This window comes from Brienomyrus brachyistius, chromosome 22 (genome assembly GCF_023856365.1).
Source record: "Brienomyrus brachyistius isolate T26 chromosome 22, BBRACH_0.4, whole genome shotgun sequence".
In the NCBI taxonomy this organism is placed as follows: Eukaryota; Metazoa; Chordata; class Actinopteri; order Osteoglossiformes; family Mormyridae; genus Brienomyrus; species Brienomyrus brachyistius.
The window spans coordinates 6194466-6219014 of record NC_064554.1 but is presented as its reverse complement, the minus strand read 5'-3'; the positions used below and the strand labels follow the sequence as shown (position 1 = coordinate 6219014).

General features: G+C 49.2%; 1 protein-coding gene across 5 annotated transcripts in view; it reads right to left on the bottom strand.

Annotated features, from left to right (window-relative positions):
- Nucleotides 1-4194: 4194 nt before the first annotated feature.
- Nucleotides 4195-24549, bottom strand: part of shank1 (SH3 and multiple ankyrin repeat domains 1) — a 64872-nt gene continuing 44517 nt past the window's right edge. For 2 of the 5 annotated variants that reach the window (XM_048990361.1, XM_048990362.1), the window contains exons 16-27: nucleotides 22915-22997; nucleotides 22595-22719; nucleotides 20765-20900; nucleotides 20425-20523; nucleotides 19744-19770; nucleotides 19530-19553; nucleotides 19358-19414; nucleotides 15338-15453; nucleotides 13715-13808; nucleotides 9434-12899; nucleotides 7231-8094; nucleotides 4195-7043 (exon numbers count right to left, since the gene is read on the bottom strand). In XM_048990361.1, the coding sequence (XP_048846318.1) occupies nucleotides 7040-7043; nucleotides 7231-8094; nucleotides 9434-12899; nucleotides 13715-13808; nucleotides 15338-15453; nucleotides 19358-19414; nucleotides 19530-19553; nucleotides 19744-19770; nucleotides 20425-20523; nucleotides 20765-20900; nucleotides 22595-22719; nucleotides 22915-22997 (5095 nt within the window). In that variant the 3' untranslated portion in view covers nucleotides 4195-7039. The remainder of the gene's footprint in view (nucleotides 7044-7230; nucleotides 8095-9433; nucleotides 12900-13714; nucleotides 13809-15337; nucleotides 15454-19357; nucleotides 19415-19529; nucleotides 19554-19743; nucleotides 19771-20424; nucleotides 20524-20764; nucleotides 20901-22594; nucleotides 22720-22914; nucleotides 22998-24549) is intronic. The other 3 variants (XM_048990364.1, XM_048990365.1, XM_048990363.1) reach the window with 2 other exon arrangements.

Genomic DNA, 24549 nt, shown 5'->3' with positions numbered 1-24549 from the left:
GGGACCTTTGGTGCATGCGGGGACAGGGTGTAGACCTTTGATGTATGCGGAGACAGGGTGGGGACCTTTGATGTATACGGGGGCAGGGTGGGGACCTTTGGTGCATGCAGAGACAGGGTGGGGACCTTTGATGCATGCGGGGACAGGGTGAGAACCTTTGGTGCATGCGGGGACAGAGTGGGGACCTTTGGTGCATGCGGGGACAGGGTGGCGACCTTTGGTGCATGCTGTTACAGGGTGAGGACCTTTGGTGCATGTGGGGACAGGGTGGGGACCTTTGGTGCATGCGGGGACAGAGTGGGGACCTTTGGTGCATGTGGGGACAGGGTGGGGACCTTTGGTGCATGCGAGGACAGGGTGGGGACCTTTGATGTATGCGGTGACAGGGTGGGGACCTTTGATGTATGCGGTGACAGGGTGGGGACCTTTGGTGCATGCGGGGACAGGGTGGGGATCTTTGGTGCATGTGGATACAGGGTGGGGACCTTTGGTGCATGCGGAGATAGGGTGGGGACCTTTGGTGCATGCGGGGACAGAGTGGGGACCTTTGGTGCATGCAGGGACAGGGTGAGGACCTTTGGTGCATCTAGGGACAGAGTGGGGACCTTTGGTGCATGTGGGGACAGGGTGGGGACCTTTGGTGCATGCGAGGACAGGGTGGGGACCTTTGATGTATGCGGTGACAGGGTGGGGACCTTTGGTGCATGCGGGGACAGGGTGGGGATCTTTGGTGCATGTGGATACAGGGTGGGGACCTTTGGTGCATGCGGAGATAGGGTGGGGACCTTTGGTGCATGCGGGGACAGAGTGGGGACCTTTGGTGCATGCGGGGACAGGGTGGGGATCTTTGGTGCATGTGGGGACAGGGTGGTACTAATACAAATCATTTCAGAATAAGCTCTTAGTTGATGTTCTTGTCTCTCATGTGATGGCTGGCTTTGTTCACCTTGCTAGCTGTGTGCATTGGGGATCCATAATGGCTACTACATCATCATATTCATTATCCTGTACAAGGTTCATATTCCTCCATTAAATGAAAACTGTTGAGCTTCCCCAGATAGAAATCCAACACTGACGTTCCTGCATGCTGAGAGAAAGAGCCAGAGATTCCAGGGGTAGACTTAGAAAAAGAAGGAGATTCTGTATTATTTTGTATTAATTTGTTTACTCTGAGTTGTTTTGATTCTTCAGGTTGATGGGCAACAATTAGACAACAACCAATTACCCGTAATCATTTGAGTGAGAGTGACTTGTGAGGAGGAGGAGGAGGAGAGAGAAAAAAAAGATGAGGCACAGAGAGAAGTGGAGAAGTAGAGTTAGTGAAGAAAGCCCAGAAAAAATGGATTATAGAGGCAATGACAGAGAGGGAGAGAGAGACAGGCAGGGGTCAGAGAGAGGGAAGAGGAGAGACACAAAGACGTACTGAGGCAGACAGAGCGAGACAGAGACAGACAGATAGAGAGAGGGGAGAGGAGAGACACAAAGACATACTGAGGCAGACAGAGCGAGACAGAGACAGACAGATAGAGAGAGCTGTTTTAAAAGTGAGGAGAGCCAAGGTTCGTGTTTAGGGGGCGGAGCTGAAGGAGCCTCCCCAGTAAAGTGCCACCCAGACTGTCCTGCATCGGCCATCTGCTTTGTCCTGAAAAGCAGAGCGTTAACCCTCCTGGCCCCAGTGGATCAGCGCCGGCCAAAGCAGAGCGTTAACCCTCCCGGCCCCAGTGGATCAGCGCCGGCAAAAGCAGAGCGTTAACCCTAAGGGCATCAGCGGATCAGCGCCGGCCAAAGCAGAGTGTTAACCCTCTCGGCCCCAGTGGATCAGCGCCGGCCAAAGCAGAGTGTTAACCCTCCCGGCCCCAGTGGATCAGTGCTGGCCAAAAAGGAACATTAATCCTCCCAGCACCAGCGGATCAGCGCCGGCCAAAGTGGAATTTTAAGCTTACCGGCACCAACGGATCAGCACTGGCCAAAGCACAACGTTGACCCTACCGGCACCAACGGATCAGCGTCAGCCAAAGCAGAGCATTAGCCCTCCTGGCCCCACTAACCCTGCTCTCTGTGTAAAGCTTGCTTGTTCTGCTGGTGTTATGAGGGTTTTCTCCCGGTGCTCCTTCCTAGCTCAGTCGAAAGACATGCAGGACATGGCGAAAGACATGCCTGGTGATACAAACTGAGAAACCTGGCCCAGGATATCTGCTTGGGGGTTTCTGTGCTTTTCTCTGTGGGTGATGGAAACCACATTCACAGATGGCTCACCGCATGGAAGTACCCTTCTGCAGAATATTGGCTTACTGTACCACAAGTGAGAAGGTTGTTTATTATTGCCCTCTGGTGGCTCCTATTAAAACATGTAAGTCTGAGTAGTTACTGTATGTAGCATGAGGGGGAAACAGCAAGATGAATTTACACTGGAAATTACAGTAATTAATAACAAGATATTTTGGCAAACGCAATTGTGAAATGCTTTAAAATTATTTAAAATCTAATATAAATATTGTAACCTTATACATTCTTTATTTGGTTAAAAAATTATGAAACAAGATTTCATGAATTAATTTTTTTACACATAGTGATAATGGCAAATTGTATATAAATTTTGTATATTTAAACATATTTCCTGAGCTGTCATACTTCCTGTACGGCCCTGTTACCTGAGCTGTCATACTTCCTGTACGGCCCTGTTACCTGAGCTGTCACACTTCCTGAACGGCCCTGTTACCTGAGCTGTCATACTCCCTGTACGGCCCTGTTACCTGAGCTGTCATACTCCCTGTACGGCCCTGTTACCTGAGCTGTCATACTCCCTGTACGGCCCTCTTACCTGAGCTGTCATACTCCCTGTACGGCCCTCTTACCTGAGCTGTCATACTCCCTGTACGGCCCTGTTACCTGAGCTGTCATACTTCCTGTACGGGCCTGTTACCTGAGCTGTCATACTCCCTGTACGGCCCTGTTACCTGAGATGTCATACTTCCTGAACGGCCCTGTTACCTGAGCTGTCATACTTCCTGAACGGCCCTGTTACCTGAGCTGTCATACTCCCTGTACGGCCCTGTTACCTGAGCTGTCATACTTCCTGTACGGCCCTGTTACCTGAGCTGTCATACTCCCTGTACGGCCCTCTTACCTGAGCTGTCATACTCCCTGTACGGCCCTGTTACCTGAGCTGTCATACTCCCTGTACGGCCCTCTTACCTGAGCTGTCATACTCCCTGTACAGCCCTCTTACCTGAGATGTCATACTTCCTGTACGGCCCTGTTACCTGAGCTGTCATACTCCCTGTACGGCCCTCTTACCTGAGCTGTCATACTCCCTGTACGGCCCTGTTACCTGAGCTGTCACACTTCCTGTACGGCCCTGTTACCTGAGCTGTCACACTTCTTGTACGGCCCTGTTACCTGAGATGTCATACTTCTTGTACGGCCCTGTTACCTGAGCTGTCATACTCCCTGTACGGCCCTGTTACCTGAGCTGTCATACTTCCTGTACGGCCCTGTTACCTGAGCTGTCATACTTCTTGAACGGCCCTGTTACCTGAGCTGTCATACTTCCCCTGTGGTCATGTAAGCTGAGCTGTCATACTCCCAGTGTGGTTCTGTTACCTGAGCTGTCATAGTTCCTGTACGGCCCGGTTACCTGAGCTGTCATGCTCCCTGTACAGCCCTGTTACCTGAGCTGTCATGCTCCCTGTACAGTCCTGTTACCTGAGCTGTCATACTCCCTTTACAGTCGTTACCTGACCTGTCATGCTCCCTGTACAGCCCTGTACCTCTTGCTGATGCGCAGATTGTGATACATGTGGACTGCGGTACATGATCTTACCCTGAACCTTCCATCGAAGTACTTTGTACTAGACTAGCAGCAGTAACTGATGTAAAGGTACAGACAGACCCGCTGTGTATAATTCCCAGGCGAGGACAAAATCTCTTCAACTGGGCCCTGCTGACGTGCAGCTACTGTATTCTAGGCCTGGGACAGCTTTCTCGGTCGCCCCCCTGAGATGGCAAGCCTGGAAAGTGTGACGACGGGAAGGAGGAATAGGAGACGAAACGAAAGGAGGAATGAATGAAGCACGGGCTATTCTCAGGCTCATTTATTTCAACATCTTTATTATAGTCTATATTATATCTCTTAAAACATTTATAATTCATATATATCATATGAATATGTGTATATGTGGATCACATATACAGATATAGTCCGTAAATAACCTTTAATCTCTTAATATAGAATTATTAAATGTTAAAATATTCATTTAAGCAGTGTACTGCTTCCTACAGCCCCTGGTCAGTGCTGTCCTGAAGGCCCTCCCCCCCCCCCCCCCCAGTGCGCTCCGTGACATGCATGCATGTCCTGAATCCTGATGTCACTTACTGACCCCTTTCATTAATCAGATAAATGTGCATAATAAAGATGAAGGTTAGTATCAAAATATAGTCTATGAACAGGGTAAAAGACCCAGACGCCCCCTCCCCCAGACCTGAGCAGGTTAGACTGCAGGGGAGGACAGGGGACGGCCCTCGCACACGCGCACGCAGTCACACGCGCGCAGACGCGCATACACACAGCCAGTCGTTGGCTGAACAGCGCAGACAGACGCAGGGCATGTAGAGAGCAACCCAGAAATAACAAAGTCAGCTCTATCTTAAATAGCATTTGGAAGACAGGTTCTGCAGAACAGCTGAAAATTGTACATCTCTAACAATTATTCAATCTATCATTATCACAACTGCAATTATCATTATCATGGATATGCTCAACATGTAAAAAGCAAGACTATCACTCCAATCCAGCTATCCGTGTGTGTGTCTGTAAAATGTCTAAATTCTACCACCTATGAGCAGAAAAGAGCAGACAGAGGCGCCAGGGGAGGGAAAATGAAGACAGGAATGGAGAGTGAGGAAAAGGAGAAAGAGTAGAGGGAGAAGACAGGAGTCAGAGGCAGAGGGAGGGAAAAGGAGGAGTGGAAATGAGAGTGAAGAAGAGAAAGTGGAGAAAGTAGAGGGAGAAGACAGGAGTCAGAGAAAGGGGGAAAAAGAGGCGCAGAAAGGAGAGTGAGGAAGAGGAATGCAGAGAAAGCAGAGGTAGAAAACAGAGGAGTGAGAGAGAGATGAAGGAAGGAAAAAGGAGCATAGAGTGAGGAAGAGAAAGAGGAGAAAGAGGGATAAGACGAGTCAGGGCGGGAAAAAGGACAAGAAGAGGAAAGAGAGAGAAAAGGGAGAAGGCAGAGGAGTCAGAGAGAGACGGAGGGAGAGAGAAAGAGTTGAGAGGAGGGTGAGGAAGAGAACGGGAGAGAAGACAGGAGTCAGAGAGAGGAGGAGGGAGGGAAAGGAGAGTCAGGCAGAGAAAGAGGAGCCCTTTTCTTCTGATTGCTGCAATAACACAGGAGAGTAAACTGCTCATGAGAAGGAGAAAGTGAGTGTCACTCAAGACAGTGATGGCACTGATATCTGCTGACCTCTGATGCAGCATGTAAGCCGACGGGTCAACATATACACCCTGTCACATAGCCGCCATGTGTCTGTCACCGGAGCAGGGCGGCGAGTAGCACCTCCACCCTCTCCACCCCACAGTCATACTGAGAATAACTATAATCAGAATAATAATAATAATATTAAGAAGAATGGTCTGCATACTGATACTGGAAGGCCACACCCATCCAGAGTTTAAAAATGACAATAATCATATTAAAACAGACACGCCTGCGTGTGACCTCACACACACACACATCTAGCTGTCCTCCTTTACTCGGAGACTCCTGTGTGTTTGGAAGTGGCTCTGAAGTTCTGCGATTCCTCCATCTTCTCTGGTACGCCAGCAGCATCTTCCTCTTCATCAAGGATCATTTAGTGTCTCAGGGGCTCCCAAGTCTTGTAAAAGTTACATTCATCTCACCCACAAGCCAGAAACATCCACTCCTCTTCTTTCTTAGATCTGTCAGCTTGCTTTAGTGTTTATGTCGTGTTTACACGTGCCTGAAGGCATGTGTGTGAACTTTTTAACCTCAGTAATTCTTCTTTTAATAGATGGTACTACGGCAACAAATCTGTTTCCCATCCATAGCACACAACAAGGTACACAGTATGTGTGGGTCTGTGTAGCACGCAGCTAATTGCCAGTGTGTGTGTAGGTCTGTGTAGCACGCAGCTAATTGCCAGTGTGTGTAGAGGTCTGTGTAGCATGCAGCTAACTGCTCAGTGTTTGTGTGGGTCTGTGTAGCACGCAGCTAATTGCCCAGTGTTTCTGTGGGTCTGTGTAGCATGCAGCTAATTGCTCAGTGTGTCTGTGGGTTCATGTAGCACTTGGCTAATTGCCCAGTGTGTGTGTGTGTGTGTGTGTGTGTGTGTGTGTGTGTGTGTCCATGTAGCATGCAGCTAACTGCCCAGTGTGTGTCGCCCATGGTCATTTCACTATCATCTTTAAAAGTATAATGGTGAGGCAGTATAACAGTGAGGCAGGCACAAGGTTCAGCCTCTTAAATCTTCATTCATAGGGGAACCTCACCAACAGCTCCACACAACTGTCACATTTGTATGTGACTGTCAGTGATGCAGTGTATGTTTATGTCTTTCATTGATGAAGTGTGTTTATGTCTTTCATTGATGCAGTGTGTGTTTATGTCTTTCAGTGATGCAGTGTGTGCTTATGTCTGTGCCTCTCCCTGAACACAGGTATGTTGGTCTGTCGGTGATGCAGTGTGTCTGTGCATTTCCCTGAAAATAGATGTGTTTGTCTGTCAGTCAGTGATGCAAAATCTCTCGGATGTCTACCTGTCTCTGAATGCAGATGTGTTTGTCTATGTCTGTGTTTCTGTCCAATCATCACTGTCTTGATGTGTATCTCTCTGTTGCATCTTCTGTCTTCTCTCGGCACTCTTTTTCCTTCCATTTCCTCGTCTCTCGCAGTCTCTTGCTGTCGGTAGTGGTATTTCTCTCAATCTGTCCATCGGTAGCAGCATTTTGCAAACTCCCTCTCCATCCCTCCTCTCTCCCTCCTCCTTGTATTTTGGAGTCCATCCATCTCTGTGGCAGGACTAGGCTACCTTGGGTATGAGAAAGACAGGTGGAACGAATGAAAAAAGGCCAAACAAAAAACAAAAAAAGAAAAGTTGCCCTCTCACGCCTCTGACATAAGAAACAGAAGACCATGTTCAACAGAGAAGGAGACTTTCAAAGAGCTGCCGCCTTCATCCCTTTTGTAGCCCCCCCCAATCACAGCCCCCCTCCTACCTGTCCATGAGCCTCCGGAGAGCCCGCTCGATATTCATACGGTGGCCCACACGGGTCACGCCCAAGTCCAGGTAGTCTTCCTTGGTCAGGGAGGGCAGGTGCGTGCCATCAATCTCGTTGTCCAGGAAACGCTCCCTGTGTTCCCCCAGGTTCAGGTAAGCCAGCCAATCAGCCACATCATACTTGGTCCAATAGGGGAGGGGCTTTGAGGTGAATGGCTTGGATGGTGGTGGGGGGGGCAGGTGCGGGTAGCTGAGGCATGTTGGGGGTGGCAAGGGGTGCAGGGGTGGAGAAGAACTCCCAGAGAGAAAGTGAGTGGGGGAGAGGGAACGGGACACAACCAGCGAGGAGTTGGGAGGTGGGGGTGCCCCACTGGGGGCAAACAGGGGAGGGGAGGGGGAGAAGTAGGGGTCCCCCAGTGGGTTGGCTGGAGATGGTGGGGAGACGGAACCGCGTAAGTCATACAGGCTGCCATACAGGGGTGCAGTGGACAGAATTGGGAGGGACGAAGGCCGGGGGGGACCGAGCTTAGGGCGGTCCGGGGGAGAGATCAGGGGGCTTGGGGCCCGACGCCTCTGACTCTGGGCCTCCTGCCGCCGAGATTCCCGGTTGGGAAGGAACTGGAATTCCAGGGCTTTGGTGTGGTATACAGGTCTGCGCTGTGGTGAGGTGGGATATGGGGAGTGGGCTGGGGGAGCAGTCACAGAGGTTGACTGAGGCAATGGTGAATGGGTCCAGCCAGGGTACAGTGGGGGCTGGGAAGATGGAGCGGGGGAGGGGGCTGGCTGGTTGGGCGGTATTGGGGATGGAGAGGGAGAGCGTGGGATGGGGGGGCTCAGGGTACCAGTGGAGTCTTCTGAGAACCTAAGAGTGAAAAGGGATGCGATTAGGGTTAGGTCTGATTAGGGTTAGGTCAGCTTAGGGTTAGGGTTAGGGTTAGGTCAGGTTAGGGTTTCTCCTGTTTCCTCGGCCCCCTTGTGATTTTTTTGACTCAATGTCCACTATATCATTGTTTTGTTTCAGTCTCCGTCTCCCAGAGACCACCTGACTACAGTCAGCTTATAATCAGCTTGTTTAATTAGTCATGTGCTCACACCTGTTCCCCATTACAAAGTCATTACATAAGGCTTTGTTTCCCATTACCCAGTTGACAGACTGTCTGGTAGCACTGCCAAACTCTCGCAGATATTGCTATGCATTTCCAGTTCAACGATTGACCTCTGAATATTCTCGCCTGTTCTGATTTTTGCATAACAATTTGAATACAGGGGGCGGCATGGTGGTGCAGTGGTTAGCACTGTCGCCTCACACCTCTGGGACCCGGGTTCGAGTCTCCGCCTGGGTCACATGTGTGCGGAGTTTGCATGTTCTCCCCGTGTCGTCGTGGGGTTTCCTCCGGGTACTCCGGTTTCCCCCCACAGTCCAAAAACATGCTGAGGCTAATCGGAGTTGCTGAATTGCCCGTAGGTGTGCATGTGTGAGTGAATGGTGTGTGAGTGTGCCCTGCGATGGGCTGGCCCCCCATCCTGGGTTGTTCCCTGCCTCGTGCCCATTGATTCCGGGATAGGCTCCGGACCCCCCGCGACCCAATAGGATAAGCGGTTTGGAAATTGGATGGATTGGAATTTGAATACATTTTCTGGTGTTGTTTGCCTACCCATGTACTGAATCTTTGCATGCCTACTGACATTGTCCTCTGCCTGTTTTAGTGCCAAAGCCATGTTGGAAGACATGAGTGTGCTGATTCTTAGAATATTGCTCAAATTTCCCTTTGGCATCCCTACGTACTATGACATCTATCTTTTTGGCCTTGGCAATAAACCACATGTATCCCACCTCAGTCTCAGTATGCATTTGGGTCTGACCTCAGGCCCCGTGACAAGGGTTAGGGTTAGGTTTAGGGTTAGGGTTAGGTTTAGGGTTAGTAGCTGGCAAGAAGACAGAAACTGGGAGAAGGACAAGCAGTGGGAGCCATGGGGGAAGCAGGGGGCACTGAGACCCAGTGGGACACAGGGAAAGAGGAAGTACAGGTTACCTGTGTCTTGTTAAGCAGACAGGTGACAGTGGTGCATATTGGGACAATAAAAAGAGAGGGAGACTTTTAAAGACAGCTTCAGTTACGGCCATGCAGTTATATGCAGCACCCACTCACAAGAAAGCAACATGCCATACACTGCATGGCATTATGGGTAACAGGGCTCACCTGTGCCGGCTCAAAGAGCGGTGGCTCCCCCATCCTTCAGAGCCCTTAGTGCCCATCTGCTGCAGCTTGCTGTTCAGCTCGTTGATAATGCTGGCCTTCATGCCGGGCAGGGGCGGGTGCATCTTCCTGCCCTCCAGGTATGGGCTCCCTACCTGAGTATCGCCCTCTGCTGTTTGACTGGGGCCAATGGGGCCCTCTGCCCAGTGGGGCTTCACCTCTGGGGTGCGCGCCCGCTCCAGGTAGAGTGTGGCTGGGCGGCTCAGGCTCTGAGTGGCCCTGACGCTGAAGCCGTCATGAGCGATTTCACCTTCATCAACCCGCTCCCTACTCTCCTGCTCCTCCTCCTCCTCCCGCTGTCTCTGGGAGTGGAGGGATCCCTGGAGTGCAGACGGTGTGCTGGCGGACTGTCTGCGGAGCTCCACGCCTGGCCGGCCCCCATCCCTGTAGCGTTGTGACTTGGGGTATGTGGAGGTGGCAGCTGTTTTGCTGTTGTGTATCTCGTAAGTCTGTCCATCTAGGTAGGTCATGTAGGAGTCCAAAAGGTCCGCACCCCTGTCTGGGCGGTCTGCCCGCTCACGCTCACCCCTCACACTGCCCAGCCCCAGGATGCTGTCCAGGTGGTGGTCACTGCTGCTGCGACTATCCAGCTCCTCTATCCCAGAATCCACCACGGTCTCCTGGGACTCGCCGCTCTTGGCTGGAGGGGCGGCGCGATCCACCCTGCGGAGTCCCGCTGTTGCCGTGGTGGTGGTGGTGGTCGTTGTAGCGATGACAGCAGTTGCCACGGCACAGGTGACGGCGGTGGACAGGCCGATGCCGGCACCAGTCTGAGTGGGGATGGGGGAGGTGCCAACAACAGCGGGGTTGCTGTGATACATGGGGGGCGGTCCGGACAGAGGCAGGGCGCCGGGGGACGCCCGGCCAGGCATGTGTGCGCTGTTGTACAGGTGGTGTGTGTGTGACAAGCCGAATGACCTGTGGAAGGAAGTAGGGGGTGGAGGTGGAGACACACAGGGGGGTGGCGGTGGCTGCACGGCTGCCGACGTTGACGTGGAAGAGGGCGATGGTGCTGACTGGGTTAGATTCGCCACCTCGCTGTCATACGAGGTGAGGCTGGAGGCCGTGGAGTCCCCTGCTTGCGGGGAGGGCAGGGGTGTGTGGGGGGGGAAGCCACCCATAAAGGGCTCTCTGGGGGGCGGAGGCGGCGGAGGTGGGGGGGGGGGTGGAGGCGGTGGAGGCTGCTGGGAGGAATGCAGGCTATTAATCAGCATGGCCTGGGACTGGCTGTAGCCCTGTCTGCCCGCTGCACTGCGGTCAAAGCTGTTGGCAAACTCCAGCGGAGGCGGCAGGGGCTCAGCGAAGACAAACTCATCGTCGGCATCCATAGAGGGGGCTGGGGGAGGCAGCACCATGAGAGCCAGCCCACCACCACCGCCGACCCCGCTGACCCCATGAACTGGGGGGGCAGGGGGAGGTGATGGAGGGGTCAGGGCAAGAATATAGGCACTGGCATCACTCTCCATACGCAGGAAAGAGGGGCGGCGCGGGGCCGGTTGGGAAGGTGGCTGAGGGGGCCGTTCATGCCTTCTCCCGTACCCCTCTCTCTCTCGTTCCCTCTCTCTCTCCCTCTCTCTCTCCCTCTCTCGCTCCCTCTCTCTCTCCCTCTCTCTTTCCCTCTCTTGCTCCCTCTCTCGCTCCCGCTCTCTCTCCCGCTCTCTCTCCCTCTCTCGCTCCCTCTCTCGCTCCCGTTCCCTCTCCCTCTCTCGGTAGGTAGGTTGATAGTGTTGTGACTGGTACTGATGTGTGTGGACTGTCTTATCCTCCGAAAAGCGTACCCTGAGCCCCTCCCGTCCTCCACCCTCCCTCTCCCTCTCCCCCGCCTCCTCACTCCACCCGGCCCCACCCCTCAAGATGCGTGGTGAGGGGGGCCGCCCTGTAGAGGGGGTGGTGGCTGCCAGAGAGGAGGAAGTGACGAGGTAGGAGGAGCTGGAGGATTGGGAGGCGGAGACGGCTGACGGCACGCGGGACAGCAGGGAGGCGGGAATAGCAGCCGCGGTGGAAGCCTGTCGTGTTAGATGGTGCTCCGTGGTGCGTTCCCTGCGGGGCCTGCTGTCATCCTTGAGAGCACGCTCACGGGCAGCCAGGGCCAGGCCGAGAGGCGAGGAGGGGTCCAGCACCTTTCCTGTTAGTGGGTGGATAAAGGTGGTGGCTGGTGGCTTGGCGGCGCCATAGAAATCGGTTGGCACAGAGCGTGGCTGGAAGTCTCCTGGCACAGGGGTGCAGTACTCAGGCAGACCAAAGGCAGGGGGCATGCTGCGCGTGTGCTGGGGGGGCTCCACACTAAACATGCCCTCATCAATGGACTTGGAGGGCCGCAGGCGAGGGGTCCCCGCATCCTGCTGCAGGGAAGCCTGGGCCCGGGCCACTGTGCTAGCCTCCTCCTCGGCCGACAGGAAGAAGGAGGTGCTTTTACGCCGGGCCTGATGGAGGCGCTCTCGGTCGCGGCGTGCTGCCCCGACTATAGCTGCCCCGAACTGGCTAGTGAAGTCCAGGCTGTCCTGGGTACGTAATGGTGGCACTGGCGGAGGTGCTGTGGTAGGGGGAGGGGGAGGAGGGATGATGGGTGGGGGAGGAGCGGGCACAGGAGGCGGGGCGGAAATGGGCGGGGCACCCTTGGCATCGGCCTCAGCGGGCGGCTCAGCCTCCATGCTGCTGCCCTGGCTGCTGCGCCCGCTGCTGCTGGTGGAGGGGGCCTTGACGATGATGGTGGGGATCGGAATGGAGCTCTTCTCCACAGGGGCTTTGCCCAGGGTGGGGGCGCCGCCCACGCGTGTACAGTCCTCCACCTTGGACTGCTTCACTAACAAGCCCTTTGCCCTCCGGCCCCCAGCCTTGGCCCCCCCCCCAGGGCCCGTGGCCCCTGCCCGCCCCGCCTGCTGGGCAGCCTGGTTTTGTGTGCTCAGGGGCTGCTGCTGACTTGGCGCAACCACGGCGGAAGGGGGGGCCGCATTGCTGTAGCCCCTCCTCAGTCCAGCGGTCCTGCCCCCAGCACCCGCCGTGCCCCCAGCCTCCCCAGGGATGGCCCCGCCTTTACGAGACACTGTAGCCCTGCCTGGCTGAATGTGAGGGGCAGGTGGTGCTGGATAAGGTGAGGACAGTGCATGATCCCCTACCCCGCCCCCGACCACGCCCCCAGCCCCGCCTCTCTCACGACCCGCCTGGGGGACCTGCACAGCCTGAGAGTAGAGCTGGTAGCTGGGAGTGGCTGAGGAAGTCTGGGATACCAGCGCTGTGGGCATTTGGGTCTGTTTGCTCCTCCAGCCAGAGGGAGGCCCTGCAGTGAAGGGGGGTTCAGGCGGAGCTGTGGTGGGGGGTGGGGGTATGTCATCTGGCCCAGGGACTGACAGACTGCGAGCAAACTTCACTGCCGGTGGGTGGAGGTAATGTTTCTCCTCCTCTGGGACACCTACAAAAGAGCAGAGAGGATGGAGGGCAGGGAAAGACAGGAAAGGATGGGGTGATGAATGCAGTATAAGGAAAGAACATCAAGCACAGGGGTATAATATATGCATGAAGAAGATCAATAGGCATTAAGGGCCATAGTGACGTCTGTCTGTCCAGTTCTGTCCGTCAACCCTGTACCTCCGTGTGTGTTTATACACCAGCAACCCTGTACCACTGTATGTGTGTGTGTGTGTTTATACGCCGGCAACCCTGTACCACTGTGTGTGTGTTTAAACACCAGCAATTCTGTACCTCCGTGAGTGTTTATACACCGGCAACCCTGTACCTCTATGTGTGTGTTTATACACCGGCAACCCTGTACCTCCATGTGTGCTTATAAAGTACACCAGCAACTCTGCACTTCTGTGTTTTTATACACCAGTAGCCTTGTATCTCTGTGTGTTTATATAGCAGTAACCCTGTACCTCCATGTGTGTTTATACACCAGTAACCCTGTACATCTCTGTTTTTGTACACCAGTAACCCTGTACTTCTCTATGTGTTTATACACCAGTAACCCTGTATTTATACACACAACCTCTCCGCCACTGTACTGGTAGCTTGTGTGTGTTTCTCTGCCTGCTTATCCGCATGTTAGATATCGAACGAGCAAACAAGGGCAGGGCAACGTGGGGTTCAAAAATGAGGCTCAGGACAATGCAGCCACATGGTAGCAGACAGGCTAACTGCTAACAGTGCGCACTAGGGAGATTTCTGCAGAAAAGCAGACAGGCACACAGGCAGCAGACGGACGGACAGTCAGACAGACGGCCTCACCGATGGATTTCTGTCGCAGCATCATACCGTGCTGGCTGCGCTCGTAGCCAGAGCTGGGACCCGACACAGGCAAACCTGGCTGCTCGAAGCTGGGCTGCAGAAAGCCGGAATGGAGAGAGAGGTGTATGTGGTTGTGAGAGCCTCATACAGATACACACACACAGACACATGTTAAGGAAAAGAACACGCCTGTAATCGCAAATATCTCTGCTCTTAGTCTATTTGCTACAGGGGTCAGTACAACATGGTGGGTGGTTCAGTGGGCTAAGCCTCTCTGCCTATGATCAGAAAATTGCTGGTTCAAGCCTGGCCTCAGCACATCTGCGGGCCCTTGAGCAAGGCCCTTAACCCCCCCCAGCTCCCTGGGTGCTGCAACAGGTGGCTGCCCATCATGGCCAGCTTGCCTACAGATTGCAAGCTGGGGGAGGCGTAAGGAGAATTTCCCCAAAAGGACCAATAAAGTATCAATTACTATGATTACTTCTGCCTTTCAGTTGAATGGGAGATTGGAATTTCAAGCCAAAATTTAAAAAATAAATCCTGTGCTGAGGTGGAAGCATCCCATGAGCTTTGGCTCCACATGTAAACATTCAACATGGCTGACTGTGACATGCCTGGGGTTATGCCAAGTTCATAAACAATTTTATTAATACGTTATTATTATTATATGTGTGTGTATGTGCTAGTGTATGAATTGTAAACAAGTATAAAGTGGTGGTGTAAGCATGATAACCCTGAAAGGTTTATTAATTAAAAATAACACAATCAGCTCTGTCGGTACCCTGCGAAACATTTGTACAGAGAAGTTTCACTCGTATTAGCTGTAGGTTAGACCTAGCTCTGGACTGCTACAGTGATCCATATAACTAAATAGTTTACAACGCTTGTGATTAATTTTTGCATCTACCTTTATAATTGTTTTAAATTAAATTTTTGTGTTTTATTTGCAGCTTTATTCCTTCACTTGATTATTTGCTATTCATGTGTTTTCTCCTGTTTCCCAGTCACACCTCTGACCTCCAGCAGGCAAATCCCACTAGACTAATGCTGTTCCAGGTGTCTCAGAGATCGATTTTGGTGGACGATTCATTGACATCAGTCTACATAGATAATTGGTTTTGTTTTACTTATAGTGTTTTTTCAGTGTAAGGCAGGAAATCGCTCTGTATGGCCTTCACTCGATTATTTAGCGATCACAGCATCGTCCTGGTGGTGGCTGCGAGATTGTCTGACATCACAGCATCTGCTTCACAGTGAAGTCAGGGTATGTGAAGTTTCCCACTTGGAGCTCTTTCTTTGACAGGCATTTTGTCATACTTTTTGAAGTAGGAGGAAGGACATTTTCAAGTTCCGCATGGTCTGGAACACAGCATACCTCTGCCAGGCTAACTCTGTTAGGATATCTCCGCTAAGCTGTTTCTGCTATGCTAATTCTGCTAGGCCATCTTCACTAGGCTAACTCTGCTAGACAGCTCTGCTAGACTTATCTCTGCTAGGCTAACTCCGCTGGGCTAACCCCACTAGGCCAACTCTATCAGGTTATCTGTGCTAGGCTGACACTACTAGGCCATCTGTGTTAGGCTAACTCTGCAGGGCTAACTCTGCTAGACTAACTGCAGTTACCTCATTAGGGAAGAGGCCCCTTGTTTTGTCTCTTTTGGTTCCATGGCTTCGCAGCCCAGGTCCCTCATTGGTACTAATTGTCTGTTGGGCTGCTGCCAAGATCTCATCCAGTTTGTCTGGATTACATGTATGAAGAGAGAGAGAAAGAGAGGGAAAGAGTGAGGTGGGGAGAAATAAAGCAGTAAAGGGGGAAAGATAGAGAGAGAGAGAGAGAGAGAGAGAGAGAATGCGCTTTCACACTGCCAGAACTTTTTCCTGGAACCAGAATCTTTTTCCAGAACTAGGGACTTTTGTCATGTTTACACCACAGAAACTTGGCCTGATTGTAGTTCCTCAGAGGCTGTTCCGGAACCCTTTTTAGCACCTACTCCAGACTAAGTACTTTTCGTTCGAACATGACCTACTGGGGAGGTGCTTACAATGATAGCTTGCTGACTGGTTGACTGTAAGCACCGTCGCTAACTTGGAAGTTACATGGTAGGGCAGAGAAAATAGATATAATTAGCGGAGCAAAAATTGAGCACATGGGAGTATTTTTGTACTCCAGTTATAGTTACTAAAATTTTTTTTTGCTTGCCTGTCCATATATCTGCATCAGGAAATTAGATCGATAACCAATATACTTTTGTCTGGTGCCGGTAGTGAAACATGCCAGCTCTTATTAGCAGGATAACGTTACATTGTATTTTATTCTGTGAAACCGAAAGATCGACTTACTGGTCAGATTTAATAATGAAATATAAACATGTCGTGGATCATATGAATAAAACATAAATAAAAGGCAGTATCCTGCTTTCATAGCAATCGCTCCCCCCCCCACCAGTAACTAACAAATAGCTTAACCAAACAACTTTCTCATTCTCCATTGTTTTTGGGTGGCGGTGTACTTTCGAATTATGTGCGAGCTTTAACATATGTGCTTTTGTGTCTCCTATGCTTATTCAGCATAAAAGTCTCAGCTCTGTTGTGTGGTGTGAAAGCAACACCCAAAAGTGGTCAGGAGCTACAAAAGTCCCCAGTCAAGACAGCCCAGGTAGCCAGGGACCAGGTTCCGGAACTTTGGTGTGAAAGCGCTTCAGGAGAATTTTGAAACCAGCCTGACCACACAACACCACAGCAAACATAATCAACCAGGTTCGGTCAACAGGAAATACTCCTCTGTCACAAACTTTACAAACTCTATTGCCAAGCCATGTCGAGCGGGAAAGAGGAAGTCACTGCACATACACAGCCAGAGAGCAGTAACATTACAACTTACACGCACAATACACGCACAGCAAGAGAATAGTAACAGTACTACTACATACACACAAAAACGGGAGTAGTAAGACTAAAACACTAACGGCAGTCGTAGTTGTTGAAGAAATAGAAGTGCTTAAAAAAAATACTACGCCAGTTAACATTACTATGGAAGTCGAGAACAGTCATGCTTGCAATTCTTTTTTATTTTTATCTCAAGATAACAAGATAATTTTCTCTGAATAATTACAAGGATAAACATATTGTGACACCATGGGGCCTGTTCGCCATATGCAGTGCTGCTCGTTTAAGTGACTGTGTTATTTCATGTGTGCATTTGTGCATTCAACGTTGGAATTAATAAGTGTTGTACTCGAGTAGTTTTTTTGCCGTGAAGTGCATGTCATGTCTTGTCTCTAAGTTGCACCAGGAAAGATTATGTTATAGCACTGCACACAAAATGTGTAGGTGACATGATCATAAAACATACCGAACATTTACTATAAACAAACCTTCACACCCTCATTCACATCTACATACATTGTTGGAATCTTTGAGGGTTATTCCTCTAAGCAAAGTGTGTCATGCCGTAGCAACTCTTAGATATCAGTGTAAATTGAAAAGGTAAATAAGCCGTGAGTCCTTTTAAAACACGTAGCTTACGCTACCACGGTGCTACAATATCTTATGTCGAAATCACAGCTTTAAAGAAATACTTGCAAGCACAGCCATTCTTGGCTTCCATACATTACATATTGCTTACTAGGATAATAAAAAAAAATGAAATAACAGTTTAAAAATCAAAATAAATAATTATTCATGTAGCATGGGGGAGATCTTGGTCCTACTCTACGATGTATAAGTTACGCTCCTGCTCTTCTGCTGCTGCCAGCCGCTGTCACAACAAATCCTGGGCCTGCTGGAGCTACACTCACAATGACAATGATGAAATACTTTTGCAGGAAGTGCCGCTGCACGGTCTACAGGCAGCTGGAGCAACAAGTATTCAGGGAGTAGTTCATATATTTATAACGCAGAAAGTAGCGTGCAGAGCTAGCCGCTGAGCATCAGTCAGCAACTACAGGCTCATTCATGCACAGAGGGTGCAATATGAATATTGTGGTTTTTTTTTGTCCACACTGCCTGTCCATGTCATGTCATCCATTATACTGTACAGATGTGAAGTGTTTGTACAGTGCAGCCAGAATTGCAGGTCAGAATTAGGCCAACATCCAGTTTTATCTCAAATCTAGAAAGCTTCATTTAAACATAATCTGAAAGAAGAATTTGGAACACTCTTGAGACAAACATAATCTCAGACATTTGGTGATGGATATTAAGACAGCCACAAACAACAGTAAACCGTCATCAAATAAATAAATAAACAGTGCAGGGTCAGTGAGTCACAGGGGGTGCGTGCAGTGAACGAAGAGGTGGAGCAAAACTGCCACATTCTCCACTCTCCTAAAAATGTAGACATCACAAGGTAACATCCCCATGATGGCAAACTATATAAGCAGTTAGATAACTACACTAAAAAACAACGTATCCATACAGACCTCCTTTGATGCAGGAGGAAAACTGGAATTCCACATAGATTTTTATTCTTGCTCATATACCAAATGTACACTGGTATTCAGTGTAGTTTTAATATATGTCACTGATAACCATTGTTTAAGGAAGTGTTCGGTATTTTTCTGTAGATTTGCTGCAGTCCAATGTCATGTACTGTATTTAACTGGGAGATTAACATGGAGGGGGCAGCATGGTGGTGCAGTGATTAGCACTGTTACCTCATGAGTGGGACCAGGGTTCAAGTCTCCACCAGGGTTCCATGTATGTGGAGTTTGCATGTTCTCCCCATGTCATCATGGGGTTTCCTCTGGGTATTCTGGTTCGCCCCCCCGCCCCACCCCCCAAATCCAAAAATATGGTGAGGTTTATTGGAGTTACAAATTGCACATAGTTGTGGGTGAATGGCGTATGCCCAGCAATAGGTTGGCAACCCATCCTCAGTTATTCCCCTCTTAGGCTGCATTCCGTGTGATGTACTGTATTTAACTGGGGGATTACCATAGTTCAGTGTGGTGCACCGTATTAAACTTTGGGTTTACCATGATTCAGTTTGGTGTACTATATTTGACTATGTGTTTACCATGGGTCAGTGTGGTGTACTGTATTTACCTGGGGGATTACAGTGGTCATTGTGCTGTACTATATTTAAACGTTAGATTGCCATAGCCCAATGTGATGTACGTTATTTAACTGGTGGATTACCATGGTTCAGTGTGGTGTACTATATTTTTTATAGTTTACCATAGTCCACTGTAGTTATTTAACTGTTGGTTTCCTGAAGTCCAGTGTGGTATACTGTATTTATCTGAAGGTTTACTGCAGTTCAGTATGATATGCTGTATTTACCTTTAGGTTAATCGTAGTAAAGTGTGGTGTACTGCATTTAACTGGGGACATACCATGGTCCAGTGTGGTATACTATATTTTAATGTCAATTTATCACTGTCCATTGTGGTGTACTGTTTTTAACTGTGGGTTTACTGCAGTTCAGTGTTGTGTACTGTATTTGATTGTGGGTTTACTACAGTCCAGTGAAGTGTACTGTATTTAGGTATGAGTTTACTGCAGTGCAGTGTGGTGTACTGTGTTTAAATGTCAATTTACCACAGTCCAGTGTGGTGTACTGTATGTAACTGTGGGTATACTGCCGTTTAGTGTGGTGTGTGGTGTACACTGTCGTGAACATCCCCACGAGTGAACTCTTACTCAGGGCCATCTGGTAGACGGTCCTCTTCTTCTCGTTGACCTGCGAGGGCTCGTACTCTGAAGTGAGACACACAGAGAGCATAAGCCCTGCCCCGCCCTGCCCTGTCCCGCCCTGGCCCCTGACACAGCCACAGCTCGCACACTTCAGGCGCAACCAGGGGCGTTTCTATACCTTTCTTTTTCCAAGGCGTGGCAGCTGAAATATTCCCAAAAAGAGAAATTTCATTAGGCACCCCCCAGAGAAGATTAATCAAAATACCCTTTCATGCTTAATGTTAACAGTAACTAAATATGCATTTGAAGATGACAGTAGTAAGTTACACTCAAAGAGCAGACATACAGAGAAACATGCAGAGGGATGAGCAGATAAGTGAGAGCCCGCTCACCGTATGACTGTCTCTCACCTTTGTCCACTACAGAGTCCCGACAGTAGGAATGGGAGGCAGGAAAGAGGGAACATGAGCAAACACACACTCACATGTACTCAGATCTAGACATGATAGGACACACTGTGTTTTTACTGAAGTGTGCTGTAACTCACTGTGCTTTTCCTGTAGCATGCTGTAGCTGACTGTGTTTTTACTCTAGCATGCTGTAGCTGACTGTGTTTTTATTGTAGCATGCTGTAGCTCACTGTGTTTTTACTGTAGAATGCTGTAGCTCACTGTGTTTTTACTGTAGCATGCTGTAGCTCACTGTGCTTTTACTGTAGCATGCTGTAGCTCACTGTGTTTTTACTGTAGAGTGCTGTACCTCACTGTGTTTTTACTGTAGAGTGCTGTACCTCACTGTGCTTTTACTCTAGTGCGCTGTAACTCAGTGTGGTTTTACAGGAGTGTGCTGTAGTTGACTGTGGTTTTACCCTGTTCATTATGGTTGTACTGTAGTTCATTCCTTGCGTCCCTGGGTTTGTTATTAGACATTTTGGTATCCAAACATGAACATTGAGTTTTTATGTGTGTGTGTGTGGGGGGGTTATATTCCTGATGCTACTTGTTTTAGGGCTGGAGGACATGACAGTGTGGGGCGGATGAAAGAACAGTAAGATATGCTGAGTTCCTGCACACCTGCGGCACGGGACCCACCCATCTCCTCCAGCTCTGACGTCATGGACTTGGAGCGCAGAGCAATGGCAGGAGCACTCAACCTCTTACTCTGTTGAGGAACTGTGTGGAGAAAGAGAATTCATGACTGAATTCAGGTGTTTCATTCAGACCCATTGCCACAGGTGTATAAAATCAAGCACCGAGCCATGCAGTAAGTCACCACCAGCATTACCATCATCACCATCACGGTCATCATCACATGAACCTACCTAATCTGCCCTCTTCTGTTTAAGATGGATTGACCTGACTTCTGCCTAGTATAACGTCAGACCTGGTTATTCTCAGAAAAATGACCTCTTACTTTTTTTCCTGCCACCGTCCTCCATATCAGGGTTGCGGGTCACCATGACGACTTTGACCATGAGGTTGTTTCCCCCTTGTCTGATCATGTTGACCACCTGTCTGTGGCCCACCTTAACCACATTTTGACCATTCACCTGCAAGACAGGGAACATGGGAAGGCGTCTTTAAGCAAAGAGAAGTAAAGTCCAGGTCACACTGTGGCTTGATGCCTCCAAGGTTGTCGCTGCCCTGCACTAACTCTGTCCTAGCGGTTATAGGGCTGGGCGATATATCGCGTTTTTAAGATATACTGATGTATTTTCATATGAGACTTAAGATGAGACCATATAGTTTATATCGATATCGTTTATCCATCCATCCATCCATCCATTTTCCAAACCACTTATCCTACTGGGTCGCGGGGGGTCCGGAGCCTATCCCGGAAGCAATGGGCACGAGGCAGGGAACAACCCAGGATGGGGGGCCAGCCCATCGCAGGGCACACTCTCACACCATTCACACACACATGCACACCTACGGGCAATTTAGCAACTCCAATTAGCCTCAGCATGTTTTTGGACCGTGGGGAGAAACCGGAGGAAATCCCACGACGACATGGGGAGAACATGCAAACTCCACACACATGTGACCCAGGTAGAGACTCGAACCCGGGTCCGAGAGGTGTGAGGCAACAGTGCTAACCACTGCACCACCATGCCACCCCTGATATAGTTTATGTTGCTTTAAAATTATACTTGTAGAGCCCCTAGTCTGTCGATTTGTCCAACTCTGTCGAGTTATCCTACTGTAGCGCGTTTTGACAGATATATTCATTGATCAGTGCTACCCTACCGAAAAATGCCACTGTAATTTTTATGGCCTGAAACTACATAGTCCAAAAATAATAACTAAAAAGAAAATCATGAACTAATGTAGTGTAAACAGGCACCGCGACATTCCGAAATACAGTACCTTATCAGATTGTATTAACAGTGTTAGAACTACAGGTAGCACATCCCGATAGACTGAAATATTTTATCAGAGCAACTTAACATCATAAAATACTTGGGTATCCAATTTCGATAGATTAAAATACTTTAAGGATGTGCTGTCATAAATATGTGAGCAATACTGACACATTATAAAGCCGGAACTCATGTCAGGTAATTTGAAATACATCTGATGCTGAAGTGTGATAAATGCATTTAATAAAATATTAAAAATGTATGAACGTTTTAAAACGCAGAAATAATTAATTACACAAGACTCAGCTGTAACTCCAACGCAAGGTAGAATAGATTGATGGGCGGTTCTTCAAGTAGTATAAAAGGGGCGTGATTTCGCTGTACCCCAAGGTGGGACATTTCGATAGGTAGGAATTCTGCTATTTCTCCTCTCCTTGTCTATCTCTCGCACAACTGCACCCTGCCCTGCCCCTCTCTCTCTGAACACAAACCACCCCCCCCCCCCCAACTCACAAGTCCTGCATGCAGTGACACAACATGGAGACAGACACTGATAGGATGAAAGCTAGCGAAGATGAGCTGGTTGGTAAAATAATAAATTCTGATAGTTTACACTTGTACAGCTGCCGGTTAATAAAAGTGCCCATGTGACATGGGAGACAATTGGCTCTGAACTGTCTATTTGTTATTAATTTATGGAAACAACATTGATATATATATATATATATATATATATATATATATATATATATATTGTATAGCGCCGTTCAGCTAAAAAATATCGAGATATGATTTTTCATCACCCAGCCCTAAGTAGTTATAGGAACTCGATGAAGGGTAACACCGTTTAAACTACAACAGCCAATACCACAGAATTCACACACCTCAATAAGAAAGTCACCCATTCGTAAACCAGCCCTCCAGGCCACACCCCCTTCATCCACCGATTCCAGATACTGCAGTGCGGGGAATGCTGGTGTGGGTGTGAACTCCTCTATAGGTGTCTGAGCTGCGGAGACAAGGCAGTGGGTACATATTAACATCAGTGTTATGTAAATGTTATATATCAGTTAACCTGCTGTGAAAATAAACACCTGTAAAGAGCAATGAGGTTAATGTCTTATACAGTGTATAATCATACTATGACATAGTGGCAGAGCCATAGTATGTCATAGAAAGTTGAACACATCATGGAGGACCAAACCTTTAGCTCCTCGCAGGACAAATCCAAAACCTTCATTGTCCTTCTTCTGTAGGAGTACTGTCTTTTCCTTGATGATGTAGTCGCTAGAAAAAAGACAGAGAAAGTCAGCCCTGTACACACACCGCTGTAATGAGTAAGGGTCAGTACTTTATACACACTCCTGTGCTGAGAGCCAATACTGTTTAGACACTCGGGTACTGAGAGCAAGTACTGCATACACACACCTGTACTGAGAGGTAGTACTCTACACACTCTACTAAGTGAGAGTCAGCACTATATACAGTACACACTGCTTTACAGAGTACCGAGTGAGAGTCAGTACTATACATATACTGCTACATTTGTGTACTGAGTGTACTGCATGCAGTACTGAGTCAGTACCGTATAGACACTACTACACTTGTGTACTGAGTGAAAGTCAGTACTGTATGCACACTGTTGTATTTATGCACTGAGTGACAGTCAGTATCATATACACACTACTGTACTACTTTACACACACTACTGTACTTGTGAACTGAATGAGAGTCAGCATTGTATAAACACTACTATACTAATGTACTGAGTGAGAGTCAATACTGTATATACACTGTTATACTTGTGTACTTAGTAAGAATAAGTATTGTATAGACACTACCCTGTCTCACTCTGAACCCTAACCCTGTCTCCATCTACTCATGTCTTTCTTGGTCCTTGTAGTACAGTATACCTCAGCACTTATCCCTGTGCATATTCCTTCTCTCCAAAGCCGTGAGGATGGAATTGTGCTCCAGCATTATTACATCATATCCCCAATCACCTCCAAGGCTGCCACTACAGAGTAGCCTGTGACCCCCATGACAGCACACAGACACACAGGGCAGGCACTCAGGGCTCCATAGGAGAGGAGTCAAGGGAACACAGAGTTCCTCCCTCATCATCATCATCATCATCATCATTATTGTAAATGAACTAAACGCCTCCAATTCTGGGGATTAGCAGTGACCACAGAGAAGAGGGGCAAAGCAACATCATCCTCTGCACACCCCCAAGCAACTCCCCCCCCCCCCCGCCCCGCCCGTCCTCCTCCACATCTTCGAGGAACAGGAAGGGAGGGCAGCACAAGGAAGGCAGAGGAGAGGAGAGGAGGAGACAGAGAGACATATCAACAGGAAGAGAAGCCTGAACGATGAACAGACACAAAGAAGAAGAGAAATAAATTAAGGAGGACTGGAGGGAGATGCTATGCTATGAGACAAGAAGAAAAGAAGGGATGGAGTACATGAATGGAGAGGAGAGAGGGAAGGGGAAGAGGTGTTATAACAGTGGAAAAGAGGGAGATGAGGGATGGGGGAAGCCAAAAGCAGCATGCTTGCACATGCATACTCACACACACTCTCACACATGTACAAACACACGCATGCACGCGCATGCACAGTCATATGCACTCACAAATGCATATATGCACACGTGTGCACATAAACACTCACACGCACTCATACATGCACAGACACACGAATGCACATTCAGACACATGCATGCGCATACTCGCACACGTGCATGAGTGTCTGTGTGTGTGTCTGTGTTTGCGTGGATGGATCACCTGGGTCATGGCTACCCAGTAGTCTAAAAGGGTATTTTAAAGTAGGATAATAG